This window comes from Diadema antillarum, unplaced genomic scaffold (assembly GCF_040938485.1).
Source record: "Diadema antillarum isolate AM-2024a unplaced genomic scaffold, OU_Dant_1.0 seq00000382_RagTag, whole genome shotgun sequence".
Taxonomy (NCBI): Eukaryota; Metazoa; Echinodermata; class Echinoidea; order Diadematoida; family Diadematidae; genus Diadema; species Diadema antillarum.
Genome location: NW_027271380.1, coordinates 3032479 through 3049157, shown reverse-complemented (window position 1 = coordinate 3049157; position 16679 = coordinate 3032479). Strand labels below are relative to the sequence as shown.

The 16679-nt window shown below is 37.1% G+C and overlaps 1 protein-coding gene across 1 annotated transcript in view; it reads left to right on the top strand.

The window, feature by feature from the left end:
• LOC139731616 (long-chain-fatty-acid--CoA ligase 1-like) overlaps positions 1–14440 on the top strand; it is a 42032-nt gene extending 27592 nt beyond the window's left edge. Inside the window, exons 11-23 of the mRNA XM_071642506.1 lie at positions 387–464; positions 973–1107; positions 2895–2980; positions 3962–4016; positions 5133–5228; positions 5797–5869; positions 7314–7402; positions 8016–8132; positions 9166–9219; positions 9635–9724; positions 10349–10450; positions 11189–11260; positions 13832–14440. Of these exons, the coding sequence (XP_071498607.1) occupies positions 387–464; positions 973–1107; positions 2895–2980; positions 3962–4016; positions 5133–5228; positions 5797–5869; positions 7314–7402; positions 8016–8132; positions 9166–9219; positions 9635–9724; positions 10349–10450; positions 11189–11260; positions 13832–13969 (1185 nt within the window). The 3' untranslated portion in view covers positions 13970–14440. The remainder of the gene's footprint in view (positions 1–386; positions 465–972; positions 1108–2894; positions 2981–3961; positions 4017–5132; positions 5229–5796; positions 5870–7313; positions 7403–8015; positions 8133–9165; positions 9220–9634; positions 9725–10348; positions 10451–11188; positions 11261–13831) is intronic.
• The last annotated feature ends 2239 nt before the right edge of the window (positions 14441–16679 follow it).

The following is a 16679-nucleotide window of genomic DNA, read 5'->3' as shown; positions in this document are numbered from 1 at the left end:
GTTTTGTTATGTTTTTAGGGGGTGTTTTGGTGTAAATGATGCTAGTTTCACATAAACATAGTTTTGCTGTCACATTTCCATTTATATTCTCATGTGCAACTATACATAATCAAGGCAGTGTTATAAATCAGAATTTAGTATTTGGCTATTCAGAACAAAGTGCAGCCAGTTTCCATATAAGTATTCATTATTCAATATTTTTATCGAAATGAGTGAGAATAATTTATACCAGAGAGTCAGTGAAATAACACCAGAATATTTCTTTATTTCCTTGTTCTTCTTGTATCAACCCCTTCCCCCTCAAAAAATAAGAATTTATAAAAATGAAAATATAAATATGAATCCTTGTCTTGCTACATTCATGTTATGTGCCTATTTTTCTGCAGCCTGCTCTGGTGTTTGAACCTGGTCAGGTCCATTTGTCATACCTCCCCCTTGCTCACATGTATGAAAGATTAAATGTGGTAAGTTTCTGTCACTTGCGAGGAATGAATACTCTGCACTTTGTTTGACAGTATAATCTATATACATCTTTTATATATTCCTTTTCTTTCTGTGTACTTTGTGCTTTGCTGTGTCTGTGTGAATGCTATTGCAAAAAATGACTCTATCTCTTTGTGAAATACTTTGTTTTGTTGTATCATCTGTGTAGCAATATGAACGGTTTGTAAAGGAAATTGCCAAAGAAATTCCATTTTTATGAAAGAAGGCATTTTGTAGTAATTCTTACAGGAAGAATAATAGCTGATTGGATGCAAATATTTCAGGATAATGTGGTACTTCACATCAGCCTTTTTATGAAAACGTGCTATGAAGTACTACATATGTACATATATATGTGTGAGGATTGAAGTATACACAAGTGAGAGCATTTATATATATATCTTGGCGTATACACTGTACTTTTATTAATATGTGTCTATACTCTCATATATGTAGTTATATCTCTGATTGTCCTGTTGAAATCCTCAGCTCATGATGATGATGCATGGGGGCAAGACTGCCTATTACCGTGGCGACGTAAAAGCCATCATAGACGACATCAAGATGGCCTGTCCCAGTGGTTTCTGCTCTGTCCCACGGCTCCTCAATAGAGTGCATGACAGGGTATGTGTGAACTCATCCTCTTGATGTATATTATTATATGTGATATATACCTCATATATATCATATATAATATATACCTCATATATATTATATATAATATATACTACATATATACATCCTCTTGATGTATATTATATATGATATATACTATTGTATCACTACCAAGGCAACCAAGTACACTCATCCTTAGCCTTCAGTTTAATCCTCACTGGCATTTTTAAGAAAAGATCTTCCGAAAGTGGTGCTCTCTGAAAGTCACTGTTCTCAGTGCATGCAGTAGGCTCCTAAACTTGCTGAATGTCTTAAGAAGTTTAAAGGACAAGTTCACCTTCATTAACATAAGAATTGAGAGAATGCAGCAATATTAGTAGAACACATCAGTGAAAGTTTGAGGAAAATTGGACAATCGATGCAGAAGTTATGAATTTTTAAAACTTTTGTGTTGGAACTGCTGGATGAGGAGACTACTAAGGCTCATGATGTCATATGAGTACAAAGTATAAAGAAAATGTAAAGAAAATTGTGAACATATTTTCACTTTTTTCGCATAATAAAAGAGCACTTGACTTGCCTTGAGTCAAGGGAATGTGTACTTTTTTCAAAAGATGAAATTTTGTGAAATTCTCTTTATATTTTCCTTATATTGTTGTACGCATGTGACATCATACACTTCAGTAGTCTTCTCATCCAGCGGTGACTGCACAAAAACTTCAAAAATTCATAACTTTTAAACGGATTGTCCGATTTTCCTCAAACTTTCAATGATGTGTTCGACTAATATTGCTACATTCTCTCAATCCTTATGTTAATGAAGGTGAACTTGTCCTTTAATTCTTATTAGTATCTAGAAGTTTTAATTTGATTTGTCAGATTTAAAGGTGTACTTTCTCCTGTAGTTTTATTGTCAATGAGGATGCTCATGAATCTAGTTATCCTCTTCTTTATGTAGCATCATTCATATAAACCTTTCCTCCAATAACTTGTCTCTGTGCTGTTTATTAAAAGATATCCATGTCTGTCTCACAGTATTCAACTTTCGATAGCTAATTACCTTTTAATACCACACTTGCAGTCAAAACTAAAATTGATATCTGCTCTTCGTCTGAACTCATGCAGAAAATTATGTTCAATGATATGTTGCACTGTAAAAGTGGATATTTTTTCGCGACTAATTTTTCGCGCTCGGCCCGCTAAGAAGAGTTTTGCGTGTTTTTGATTCCGCAGAATCAAGACGTCAACTACTGGAACATATTGCAAGCAAAAATATTTGTGTGCTTTTATTTTCGCGCTAGCTTCTCGTTGCGCGAAATGCGCAAAAATTTCAACACAGCGAAAATTTTCACTTTTGCAGTATTGATCAAGTGGTCTTGAGTAGCATTCTAGTGTGTGCACATTTTATCATAAAGCCAAAACTTAATGCAACATTTTATGTCTTACTACAAGTCTTACATTTCATTTGTCATATCATACATTTTATGTTTGCATTTGTGAGAGTCTTTGGCATGTTCTTCCCGGGGCAGTATTTGTATACCAGTGGATTTCAAACAATTATTGCTGAACTGGTGATTGATTCATGAAGACAAAATTGTCAGTTCATGACTGCTCGGTTTTTCCTTCAAAATATTCCCAACACTCTGAACCTGGCAATATGAAGGTACATAAGAATGTTTGTTGATTAATATGAATGAAATGATTTGTGAAATGATAAATCAAAAGATTATCTACGTAGGAGGGTGGAAGAAATTTATTCATGTTTTGTAGTGACCTTGGCATCTGTTGCTTTACAGATAACGCAAGGAGTTAATGCCAGCAACTGGTTTAAACGCACCATCTTTGGTATGGCCATGAAGAGCAAAATGGCAGATCTCCAGAGGTCAGTCCCTGATACTTTTTTTTTTTAAAGAAAAAGAGTTGTGTTTCTTTGCTTCTATAGGAGATGTTACCCCGCACTAGAATATGTTAGTTTGAATATACTATAAGCAGCAAAATTAGATAATAGATCAGTGAAAATTTTATCACAAATGGTAGAGCCATAAGAACTTTTTTCTAAAATCTTCAGGTGTTGGTAATTCATATAATATCAGGTATAGCATAGGCATTACCATTTGTTGCTATGGTTGTGTGAATGTGACATGATTTGCATAGAAAACTTTCATTTACTCTACGTAGGAATGAGCAGGAATGCATTTGTTTCTTCTTGAAAGAATCTATTTCTCCCTCAGACTTTCAGGATGTGTACCAGGGAATACAAAATTTGTAGTTAACCTTACTTTATCTTGTTCATAGAAGTGGGGATGAGTTCCGTAGGAGAAGATTTTAGATGTAACGTAAGGCCCATTGCACACCTACAGAGGAATGTCGTGTAACCAATCACAATCTTGAAAGCAAGACATTCAGAGTGTGTATGTTGACAGGCAAATGGAGACCATTTTAAATGACAAGCTGACATTGTAGTAGTGTTCATAATGTTTATTATATACACTAGATCGGACCTTGCACAAATTTATAATGCTTTTACAGCGCTGTCGTGCTTCGTCAGTAACTTTGTGGTTTCATATTCTTCACTGATCAGTTTAAAATTGAAGTGTGAATTGCCGCTTATCAAATGGAAAACAAAAGAAAAACGATCAGTAGATGAGTAAACATGGAATAGACTTGTAGTCACACTCTTTGATTGCTATAAGAGTGCTTGAACATAGAATTCAGCACAAAGGAGTAATATTTTGTATTGAAGGATTTTGCAGCTACCTTTCTGTAAATGTGTAGATCATATGCCATATATGAAAAAGTGTGTCTGTTGTTGTGAACCTTGTATGATATCATGTTGTGAATCTCCCATCTGCCTTTCCAACAGGGGCATTGTGAGGAATGACACCATGTGGGATCGACTGGCATTCAAGAGAATTCAGGTTTGTTATGTTTGGTGATATTCTTACGTTTCTTTTGTTATATACGTATGTATATATTTTTTTTCCTTCAATATTCATTGCTCATGAACACATATGCAGTCAGAAGCAATATGTAAAGCAACTCTGAAGACTCAAACCTGTCCAGGGTGTGGAGCAACTTTTGTTATAATAAACATGACATATATTGTAGTTGAAGATAGTTCAGAGTGGTAGAAAGATAATGAAAAATGTGCGGTGAAGGTGAAGGGGAGTGTGATGTTAAATTTTCACTTTGGCCAATTGCCAATCGGAGCATGTGGGTCCCATGCAAAATCTGTTTAGATTTCAAAGCCTGCATCGGAAAAGGTTAATGTGTTTCATGTATTCATCATAGGAACAGGCAATCTACTGTGGTCTTGAAGTAACATCAAGTAGAAAACAGTTTTTAAAAGATGCTAAAGTACAAAGAGTTAATAAAGCATAACAAGAGGAGATACATCTCTTGACATTATCATCTAAGATGTCCTGTTTGCCAATGCAAGTATCTACTGGTAGAAATAAACATCATGAGTGTTTTTAACCCTTTGAAGATGGACTGAATATTCTATAACATGCATTTTCCATTTACCCCAGCCAATAAATACTCAGGACTAGTCTTCAACGTGTTAAAGGGATGGTACAGTATTGGTGGAGATGAGAATTGGGCTTTTAACTTTTTGCGAGATACCAAGAAAACACTTATGATATAGTACAGAGCATACCATTTTAAGAGGAATTCAAATTTTATTTGATGAAAATCAGGTTTGGAATGACTGAAACATCCAAAAACGAAGTAAAGCAAAGCGATCGTAATAAAGTGTGGGTCCCACACTTTATTAGAATCGCTCTTTTTTGGATATCTCGGCCATTTCAAAACCAATTTTCATCAAATAAACGTTGAATTCCTCATAGACTTACGTGCTCTTTCATATTTCATAAGAGGTTTCTCAATATTTCATCAAAAAATGTTAGAAACCTGAAATTGGGTCTCAGCCAAAACTGTGCGATCCCTTTAACCATCTATTCAGGATAATCAATGTGAAAGAAATAATTGCCATTGCCTTAAATATCTGATCTGAACATGTCATACCCATACAGGGGATCATGGGGGGCAAACTCCAAGTTGTGTTCTCTGGGGCCGCTCCCCTTTCTCCGGAGGTCATCTCATTCCTGCGATGTGTGCTCGGATGCCCCGTAAGTTGGCTTAAACTCGAGACTGAGAAGTACTTTCTGTTGATGCTGTCACTTTTGCTCCTGGGGTTGTGGTGATGGTGGCAACAATAAAGAAGCTTGAGTTTAACAGAAATACTTATTTAGAAGATATCTTCAGTGATTACTATGCAGACAGTATGGATATAATTGTTGTGATTTTGGCTGGTAATTTGTGCAATTAGAATGATGTTAGTGATGATGGTTGTTGGATACTGAAACTATTTCGAATATCTCATCTTCAATATTTTAACCAACAACAGATAATGGTGATAGTGCTGTTTTGCTTTTTTTTCTGTGTTTGTGATATTTGATAGCAAAGTACTAAGATTGACAAAATGTATAGTTAATAATGCAAAGATTGTTTTCATCAACTTTGTGATTCAATCAAATTTCAGTTGCATATGTGTGATATCTATGAAGAAAATTAATGATCTGAAAGATTTAGTGTGGTAATATTTTTTTTTTAATTGACCAGAGAAAATTGACTACACATGCATGGAATGTAGATGACTATTGTTAGTTTTGCCAATTTGTTCATTTTGATTGCAAGGTTCTTGAGGGATACGGTCAGACTGAGTCAGCTGTGATCAGCACACTCACACTTCCAGGAGATCATGCTACAGGTAGCCTTAGTTCAGTTCTAACAACAGTAGTATTGAAGTGCCGGGATTCTGTACAACATATGTAGCCCCCAAAATTATGCAAATATGATTATGGAGTATGTTCTAAAGTGTATCTAATGTCATAAATGTGCTTGCATGAATATTGTTTTAATACCCACTTAAAGGCAACATTCCTCATTTGCAAATCATGTCTTAGTTAAGCCATCATGTTTAATTTTGCTGCACAAATTATCGCTATGTCTTCCTTATATTGGCAACTCTGAATTTAAGAGCTCATCTTATTTTGCAGAAAGATTGTATACATCGTACATGGAGCTGGTTGAATAAATTGTATCACATAATTCCCAAGGAATGAAGATTTGCCCTTAAAAAAGAGAAACAGGGGTCCATTTCATTTTGATATAGAGTGTTACTCTTCTCAAAAAGTCGGACTGGTTTATCATAATAGTTCCAAGCATTCAAAATACCTGTCACAAAAAACAAAAAAAACGAACATACTAACAAACTAAAACAAAAAAACAAAAAACACACACAGAACAAAAATTAATTGCATTTTGCAAATATCTCATTGCAACAGCAGTCATAAGGGATTGAATGTAACACAACCTTTAACTCAATCCTCTTGAGATGAATTCAATATTATACAAATAATACACAGGTGAGAGTGCGTTAGCGGAGATGTAGCGCACTCGAGGGTATTTACAATTGTGAAACATGCACGAGGCGAAGCCGAGTGCATGTTGCACTACATTGTAAATACCCGAGAGTGAGCTGCATCTCCACTAACGTCACAAGCGTGACCTGTGTATTATTTGATTTATAAAATGGGTCGAAAACTAACAGAATTTTTCATGTACCTTTGTGAGTCAATACCAGTCAGCTACATGTAGCACTCGCTCAAAAAACAAGATGTCTGAAGATGTTCGTCCCAAACATTTACGCACGTCGCACTCGGAAATCCCGCACATATAAGTACGTATAAGAGTATACGTACGCCATCACCACATGTTATGCACAAGAAAGGCCGGCTGGCAGCCCGAGCTAGAAGTTGTTTACAGGATTGACAGCGTGTATAGTAGCGCACGACGTACTTGTAACAACTGATTGAGTGTGCACTGCTAGTGTAAACATTGTGACGTCAGTGACTGAGCAGTTACGCTTTCTCTGCAATGTCCCATAGGATAACACGTTTTTGCACGGCCGTGCATGTTAGTAAGAAAATCATGAACGCACACGTGACTCATTTCAGTGCTTCCAATTGGCTACATTCTTGAACCCATTTTATAAAATCTAATACTGGTAAACAATGCAGCAGTGTCTATGAAAATGCCAAACAAGCTACACACTGTATACTGTGGTTTACCTGGTATATAGCCATTATACCATTGCATGATATGAATTTTATTATTACTTATTCTTTTCTTCTTCTTTCTTTTTAATCCAGGCCAGGTAGGACCCCCTCTACCTTGCTGTGAGATCAAACTTATTGACGTGCCAGAAATGGAGTACTATGCCAAGGACGACCAAGGCGAGGTCAGTGTAGACAATTTCCCTTTCTCCTGATCATGTCGGTATGTTTTCACAGACTTCTGTTCACTATGTAGTCTTACCATCCTCTTGCTGTCTCTCTTGTATTCTATGTAGGAGACAAATGTTCTGTCCCCCCCCCCCCCTTCATTTTGAATCCCTTTTCTTGTGTATGAATACCCTGATATATACCTGTGTATATATTTGAGATGTATTAACTTCTGTGCAGATGTTTTTGTTTTTGATTTAGTTATGATGAACAGAAATCGATTTAAACTGATCTGAATTATAATCAGAAAAAAAGATGGCATTTAATTTTGTGGATTGTGCTGTGATCATACCTGTTGGTAAAGCCTGTAGGCACAGGACTGCAAGTGTCTGCAAGTGAAATGTGTCTTTAAAGCCCATGGAAAAAACAAGAATGGTTGAAAAGAAGATTACAAGTTGAAATATACCTGAAATGGTGGCTATGTATCAGATTTTTTACTGTTCATTGGCTGGACAAAATGTACTCAATATTTTATAGGACATTACAAGGTGTGGAATTCCTCCAGAACATGCACCTTGTAATATGGACACTGACACATGTACATAATGTATGCTCTGTCCCAATATGAAGGTCTGCTTCCGAGGACCCAACATCTTCCGAGGGTACCTCAACAATCCTGAGAAAACCAAGGAGGCCTTAGACGAAGATGGCTGGCTACACTCTGGAGACATCGGACAGTGGCTTCCGGTGAGAAAAATGTGCTCTTCTTTGATCGCCTCCTCTCTTAGGAATCGTTGGGTTGATTGTAGAAAAGTTAGATGCCATCAGAATTTCTTAACCCGTTGAGGACGAGTCCTGAGTATACTCGGGCAAGCAGCTATGGGAAATGCATGTTGTAGCAAAATCAAACTGTCCTCAACGGGTTAATCCTCCATATGATGTGACATTTCAGGAATAAGAAAAGCAGAACATCCAATACTATGGTAGCAGGGAAGGAATACTGAAGAATGGTCCCATCTTGCAAAGTCTGAGAGATTGTGAAATCTAGCTGATTTCAATGTTGGTGTCCAATGGTAACCCTGGATTGAATTGAGAATGTAGGCATGTGTGAAGAATTCAAGTTTGATTTGATTTTTAAAAAGCTACTTTGTGTATACAGTTATGTGTTGACTTGTCACAACCAAGATACCCAAGTACTTCGCATACATTCATTATTATATGGTAGAGCTTGTTCCTTGATGCCATTGGTGTAAATGCAGTTCAGCTTCAACGCAAGCAACTCTGGCTTCTGTCAAGTTATTTTATTGCATTGATTTCTACAAAAGTGTACCTGTATGTTTGTTTGTTTTTTTCTACAGTTCATGTCATTTAAAAGATTATCGGCGCTGGGGCGACAAGACCTTGTACCTACAAAATGTCAAATGTTCAGGAGAGCCAAAAAACATAGCGGCCAAAGCACTATACCGAATGGGATAGCCTTTCCTTTGACATATACAAGGTCTTGTCACCCCAGCGACGTTATATCTGTTTGAAGCCACTATTCTTTGGATTAACCTGTGCAACATATTGTTATTGTAGGCTCTTTTTTATCATTTATAAACACAAAGAAATTGTTGTTGTGTGCAATAATCTTATGATCCGCCATGCCAAGGGAGGCAACTGTATTCTCTGCAAGGCTACCAGTCCCCTGAGGCTGGTAGATGAATTGAATTTAATTTGGTGTCCTTGTTTGTTTGTTTATTTGTCTTTTTAACCTGATCTTCTGACTTAAATATCACAGAACGGGACTCTCAAGATCACTGACAGGAGGAAAAATATCTTCAAACTTGCACAGGTCAGTAAAGACACCAGCAGCTGTAGTGGGTGTTTATGCATTCTGGTATTCATGTTGTCAGTACTCAAATGGCACTCCCTATGTGTCACCTTGACCCAATATTCTTTACTGTATGGAAGAGACAAGTAAATTGTACTGTTTATGAGCTTAATGATGATCCTATCTTGTGCTCTCAACAACAAACTTATGTGATTAAAAAAAAATGGGAAAGAAAAAGGTGTTGTCTGTTATTACAGTGTATTATCATTCTATTACCATAGACTGTGGTTGAAGAATCGGAATGTGGACAACTATCCCATGATCAGTGTGTTTCTGGTGTGTATGCATTTTTACTGTTTCCTTCTGTTGGGATATATTTTTGAATGCTATAAACCTCCAGAACGTTATTTATGTAAGTATATATTTTTGACTGCAGGGAGAATACCTGGCTCCAGAGAAGATTGAGACAGTGTACGGGGGATGCTCGCTCATTGACCAAGTCTGGGTCTATGGTGACAGCCTCAAGGTATGACATGAAATAGATCAAATGCATTTTCCATGTGCTCATTTACAAGGCACAGCTTTTAAGCAAAGACATTGTGGCCTGAAGCTCAAGGCCTGATAAAAGGCTTACAAAGGCATGGTCATGCTCTTTACAGTCATATGCTTTGCCTACGCTCTTGACACAACACGCATACAACTTGACAGCTAAACAAAATGCATGTGAGGAAAATCCCAGTTACATAATCTTGGTAAAATAAGAAAATGATATTTGATGATCTCACAGCAATGTTACGGCATGTGACACAATATTTTCAAGATTACACATGGGTGGTATGGCTCTGATTTGTCAGTTGTATTCTGTAATTGAATACATCTTGGTATTGCTTGGGGTGAAACAGGGAAGCAAGTTGTTCAAATTGAAAGTTAACTAATGCATTTTTGTGCATACTTATCTTCATATTTGTTGATCAGTGCATGAAAATGTGCTATGGAAATATTACTTTGAAGTGCAATGTGAATTAAAGAAAAGAGAAAGAGATAGAGACAAATACAACAAACAAAGGAAGCAGAATACTAACAAGCAAACATAAATGCAATTATAATCATTATAAAATGTTTTGTGTTTGTTTTTTTCTTTTAACTTTAGTCGTATGCTGTGTCAATAGCAGTGGCCAGCGCCGAGACCCTTCCACGATGGGCTTCCAAGCAGGGAATCAGTGGGAGCTTGCAGGAACTCTGCAGAAATAAGGTCAAACATTACCTTGTTTGTGTGTCATATTTCTGATTTAAAAACTGCATATTTCTTTGACAGGGTTTGCCTACCAAGGACAGTATGGTAAATGAGGGCACATGCTACTTTGTGCGCAGCTTGTGGTAAAGTCTGGCAGACGATTTGTCACAACTTTGTCACTGAAAAAGCTCATTGAGGGTTGTAAATGGTGAAGCTGAGCACAAACCCTGTCCTTTTTCATAAACCAAAAATTGGTGCTACCTAACAGAGATAAAGGTAACAAGCTAATCTCATAAATGATCTCAAAGAAGTAAGAGAAAACACTTGCTTGTAATTAGTTATATTACTCATTCATGCAAATGAAATAGATTTTGTTTCTAGTCTGAGTGCGTCTGATGAAATTAAGCAATGATAGAGCTGTTTTGATCTATGTACCCCTAGATAAAAAAAAAGATAATAATTAATTATGATAGGTAAAAGCGTAAGGGGCTATAAGTTAAATGTCTTCACTATATATAGTTAATGTTTATCTCAAAAGTTTGGCACTGTGAAATAATTACAGGTATTTGCATATGAATGTGGGGGTTTTTTTTGTTCCACTTATACTTATAAAAAAATCCAAAGTGATTACTTTTCAAACAAAAAAGACCAATTTGAGATATCCTGCTAGGGAAATAGAGGGGAACAGGTATCTGATTTTACACAGCATCCATAGTCTCCAATGACAATGTGTCTCCATTACTTTGTATTCTACAGAAAGTAATAGATGGCGTCCTGGCGGATATGACCCGCGTAGGCAAGGAGGCGGGCCTGAAAACCTTTGAGCAAGTAAGTCTTATGACTATTATCAAACAGTTTTAGACTGTAGTACATGTTTGAATACATCAGAAATCAAGATGGCTGCCACAGTTGGTCAATCACATTTTTATTTGTTTTCTTAATTTTTTGAGGAAATTGTGAATGTCAAAGTTAGTGCATGGTGGTCACCGATTTTGAATGACCCCTAAAGAACAAGATGTCGTAATCAAAGTAGACGTTCCTGACTACAGAACCTTGGTGAAAGTAAGGAGATTGGATCTTTGGTATGCTGTGGAAGAGTCTGTATGAATGAATACCAATGTTGTCACATCCAGACAAAGAACTGTTTGTGTATTTTTCTCACTTGCAGACAGGAACGTCCTTATTGCTGGGAATAAGGAAGTACAGTACCCTGAATGCTTTTGGGTATTTTGATTCTCTTTTTAAAGCTTACTCTCCTTCTGGTATATTGGTAAATTCATGCAGAACTACAGGGCCGGCGGAGCGTTTTCAAAAGTGGGGGGGGGGGGGGGGGCACTTCCGGGTTTCATGAGCTAACAAGCAAAAAAAAAAAGGCTTTCAGCGCAACTTCTGGTGCTTTCATCAGCTGACAAGCAAAAAAAAAAAAGGTCTTCACCCCATCTTTCTCATTCCACTTCCGGGTTTCTTCAGCTAACAAGCAACTACAGCGAAAAACCATAACCCTACCACGCTCACACTTCACTGTCTCTATCTAGGCCCTTTATTCTTTCTAGTGCCACTTACGCACTTCCGGGGTAAAAAAAAAAGTGTGGGGCCCAAAGTGGTGACACCTTATATTTGTATGGTGCAAAAAAAGTGGGGGTGGGGCCCAATCCCCCGGCCCCCCCCCCCCCCCCCCCCCCCCGGGTTCCGCCGGCCATGAACTAAACTACAGGGGGCATTTCATGAAGCGTTTTGGTCAGATACTTTTCTTACAAACTGTTACAAGCTACTGAAATCCTTGCATCTGATTGGCTGAGAGCAAATTTGTAATGCTTCCTGAAATGCCCCCCAGGTCAAGGAATTACATTCTTTTTTGCAGAGAGTGTGCAAGTCTAGCCTCAGTTTTTATGCCTCCGCCACGAAGTGGTGTGGGAGGCATTATGTTTTCTGATTGTCCGTCCGTCCGTACGTCCGTCCGCATTCGTTTACGTGATAACTTGAGTAATATTTACAGGAATTTTACCAAACTTGGTCCAAGTATAAAGTATGATGGGACAATAACTTAAGTAGATTTGGGGGCAAATCGGCCAAAGGTCAAAGGTCAAGGTCAAATCATTAAATTGTATCTGTTTACACGATAACTCAAGACTGGATTCAGCAAATTTCACCAAACTTTGTCTGAGGATGATGTATGATGGGACAATTACTTGATTAGTTTTTGAGTGAAATTGGACAGAGGTCAAAGGTCAAAGATCAAGGTCAAATCCTAAAATTTATCTGTTTACGTGATAACTCAAAACTGGATGAAACAGCTTTCACCAAACTTGGTCCAAGGATGATGTATGATGGGGCAATTAGTTCAGCAGATTTTAGTGACATTGGCAAGAGGTCAAAGGTCAAAAGGTCAAGGTCAAATGCTAAAAATGTTGCTATTTCCCCCATATCCATGCAATGCCCAAAGATATTTTCTTGAAACTTAGTGTAGACATGTACTACTGCATAAAGATTCTCCATAGAAAGTTTCATGTCATAAGGTCAAAGGTCAAAAGGTCAAAGGTTAGATGAATATGCCACAATTTCACTTTTCTCGCAAATGGTTCAATGTATCTTCATGGAACTTGCTACATACGCATGTACTGACTGGCAGGGATATTCTAGGGAATGTAGGGTCATGGGTCAATAGTCAGGGGGACAAAGGTCAAGGTCAACTCCTCAAAATTTTACTATTTCCCTCATATACTATTATATGCAATGCTTGCATTATTATTTTTAAAACTAAAACTCGATATATACATGTATTCCCTAATGGAGATTCTCTTGGAAATCTCCAGCCAGAAGGTCAGAGGTCAAAGGTTGATAGTCAAAGGCCAGGTTTAAATGCCAAAAATATACTGTAATTACACACTTTCTTCATACCTTGAAAATTACTCAATGCATAAACTTGTAAAAGGGTCGGTCAGAAGTCAAGTAAAAATTCTCAATTCCCCAAATACAGGTACCTGCACTCTTAGACAATTATAGCAAACCCTGTTCAAGGAAAGTGAACATTCAAGATATTTCTGACAAACCTGTCATTTCAATATTTTGTCAGTTTTGTGAAACTGTCATAGCACATTGTGAAGACATTGTACCATACACCTATTGGGAGAATCATGCATTATGGCGGAGGCATCAGTCGCCATAGCAACTTTCCTAGTTTTCTCTCTTGTGTATGTTAGTCACAGTATTAAAAAAAAGGAAAAGTTGTAGAAATACTCAACAAAATTAAAAAGACATTGCCTTGCATTTCCTAACCATAATTTCACAATTTTCCTGTTTTCAGCCTTCATTTTGCCATTTTTGGTTATGATTTTGTGTTTTTGAGGTTGACTATTGTCAAGTCTGCTGAAATATTCCTCCTTGATCTCCCTCTTCAAGGTGAGGCACCTGCACCTACACCACGAGCCGTTCGAGATCGACAACGGTTTGATGACCCCGACGCAGAAACTCAAGCGGGCTGCCCTGAGGAAGTACTTTGCTGAAGAGCTGAAGGCATTGTACCCAGACGAGAGCTAAAAGACAACCTTTTCCGGACACACCAGTCGCAATTTTTTCCTCTCAAATTGTCCCAAGTCTAACACAGGATGACGGAGTGATGTCATGTTGTGTCAAGACATGAAACATGAAACCTTTCACTAGACTTCCATCGTGGTTGCAATTTTTCTATTTTTACTGGTATTGATGTGCATATCATTTATATCATTTAAAAGATGTAATAAGATGTAAGAAAATTTTTCATATCATTATTTCTATCAACCAAAAATGTTTTGTTTATTTGTTGTTGTTTTTTGTTTGTTTATGTGTTGATATCTTACGGCAAGCATATATTGGTTGTTAGCTTTAATAGGGAAGTAAACAGAGAGAGAGAGGGAGAGAGAGATTGTAACTGACATCAGGGCAACTTCATTAGAACCAAATTCATAATTATGACTCTGTAGGCGATCGTGGTAAAGGACAGTAAACGGCTTTTGGGAAATTTTCAACCTTTAAAAATGTTTTATGATGTACACTGTTAGAGCTTTACCAATGATGCAATAATGTCAATATAGACATAATAAAAAATATATAAGCTGTGCAAGGTGGTTTTTGAGCTGGGTAAGTGCATTGGTGGTGCACCATGATGGAAATGTACAGATGAAGTGCAGTCATTATATGTCAATGCTTGCCTTCACAATACATTCCTGCCAGCAATAATCAAATGCTGCCACCTTTTCATAGTGATTAATATGCTATAAAATGTATACATGTATCCTTGCCAGAACCAAACACCAAATCTGTCTCAAATGGCAATCCTTTCTCATTCTCTCTTTTCTCTTGATATGACACTGTTGTAATACTTGATTAATTCCCATCATATTCTGTCAAGAAATTCTTCCTTTATAGCTTCAGTTTCTCATTTTCTTCCTTTTTTTTCCCCCCTCCTTACCTGTCACTTGTCTTCAGTGTTTGCCCAGATTGTGTTTTTCATTGTTAAGCAGCGAATTGTAGGAAAAAGATTTGGGGGGGTTAATTGGCTTCTAATGACATAATATTTGAAACTGTGAGTTTTACAGATAGGTATGATGTATTTCTAAATATTGACAGATATTATTGTTGGGTTTTTCAGAATATCATGGTACTTGTATGTGTTTATCTCAGCAGTTGGCTATTTCAGGTATTTCCTAGTGAACCGAGTTTGCCGCTCTTACAGTTCTTACATGAATGTCATCTTTCTTTCACACGGACAGGAAACATTTCTCTCATGCTACGGTTTTATCTACCAGTGTAATTGTTATTTGAGTCTTGTCTTGAGTGAATATCAGTACTGGATGATGACATTTGCCTCTTCCTATCAATGAATGCTGTATTCAGGGGATACTGTAAAACTGGACATTTTTGCGTGCATCAAACTTTTGCAAATTTTGTGAGGAACCAAGATTCGCAAAAGTAAAATGCCCGCAGAAGTGTTTGTCTACTCTACACAATGCATTGAATGCCAGTGGCAATTCGGGCAAAGTTTCATGCCAAGAAAAAGGCCGTCGGCTCCAGTTCACAACAATTTCAGGCTGTGAATGTTTCTGGTTTTACAGAAGTGCTTGGAAGTGAGGCATTCTTCCCTGAGAGATCAGATATTGCTTTTAAAAGCAAAACTGACATGAAGCGGCGAAGGAAATATGAAATTTATAATCATGTGCCAGACAAACAATGAGAGCTCCATGCAGGAAACCAACAAATGTCACTTTGTATGAAGTTTATTCAATTTGTGCTATTTGGATTGAATCAGTCCACAATACGGGTAATGAACAAATTTGTAACATCCATGTGTTTCCAAATTGATGGTCTTTCAATCTTTAAATGCGCAGTTATGAAATCATCATGGTTAAATTTAATGTTACAGGAAACAAATATATATGTTGCCAGTGGAGTATTTCTACTCTTCAGTGGACAGCATAGAAAAATATTGAATAGATACACAATGGTGTCACCTAGTTGAATTGCTTAAAACTTTTTGTTGTGTAGTCTTGCTTGAAAGTGCTCTTTAAATTAAATAATTTTAATTTGTCAAGTGAGTATGACAGTTTATTGTTTACAAAGCCTTACTTGGACATGATCATGAAAGCAGTTGCTAGTTCACTTGTTTTCTTCATTGGTTTGTTCGCTTTTTGTTGTGAATGGATGCATGAAGGGTTGTTGCTGGACCACTGAATAGTGGACGCAGTAGTTCTTGGATATTCAATTACTGATGTAGATATAATTACAGGAGCATGCCATGTCTAGTCTGTGCGTAGTGCTACCACTTCCAAGCCTTATATCTTTCTTCTTTCAACTGAAAATATCGAATTAGTGGATAGCCTGCCAACTTGGAATGTCAACATTGGCAAGTCTGAGAATGAAGATTTCCAGTTCGATTTTTGTCGTCATTGTATTTCAGCTCAAAATGTTTTCAGACTTCAGCTCCAAAGCATATTTAGGAGGTCACCTTTCAAGGTAAAAGTGATCTTTAATGTCATGTTAGGTATACAAGGTATAACCATCTATCTGGCACAGTGGATTGGTCGCTGTATTGGCAAATGCACTTTTCTTTCATGTTTGTGAAGATACAAGAACTCTGCATAAGTTTCCAAATATTTGACAACATTTTGAGGATATTTCCATTGATTTCACTCAATATTTTCTGATGGACCATTTCAACTATGTCCTATTTCAACTTGGAACAAAACAAGAAAAAAAAAACCAAACACATGTT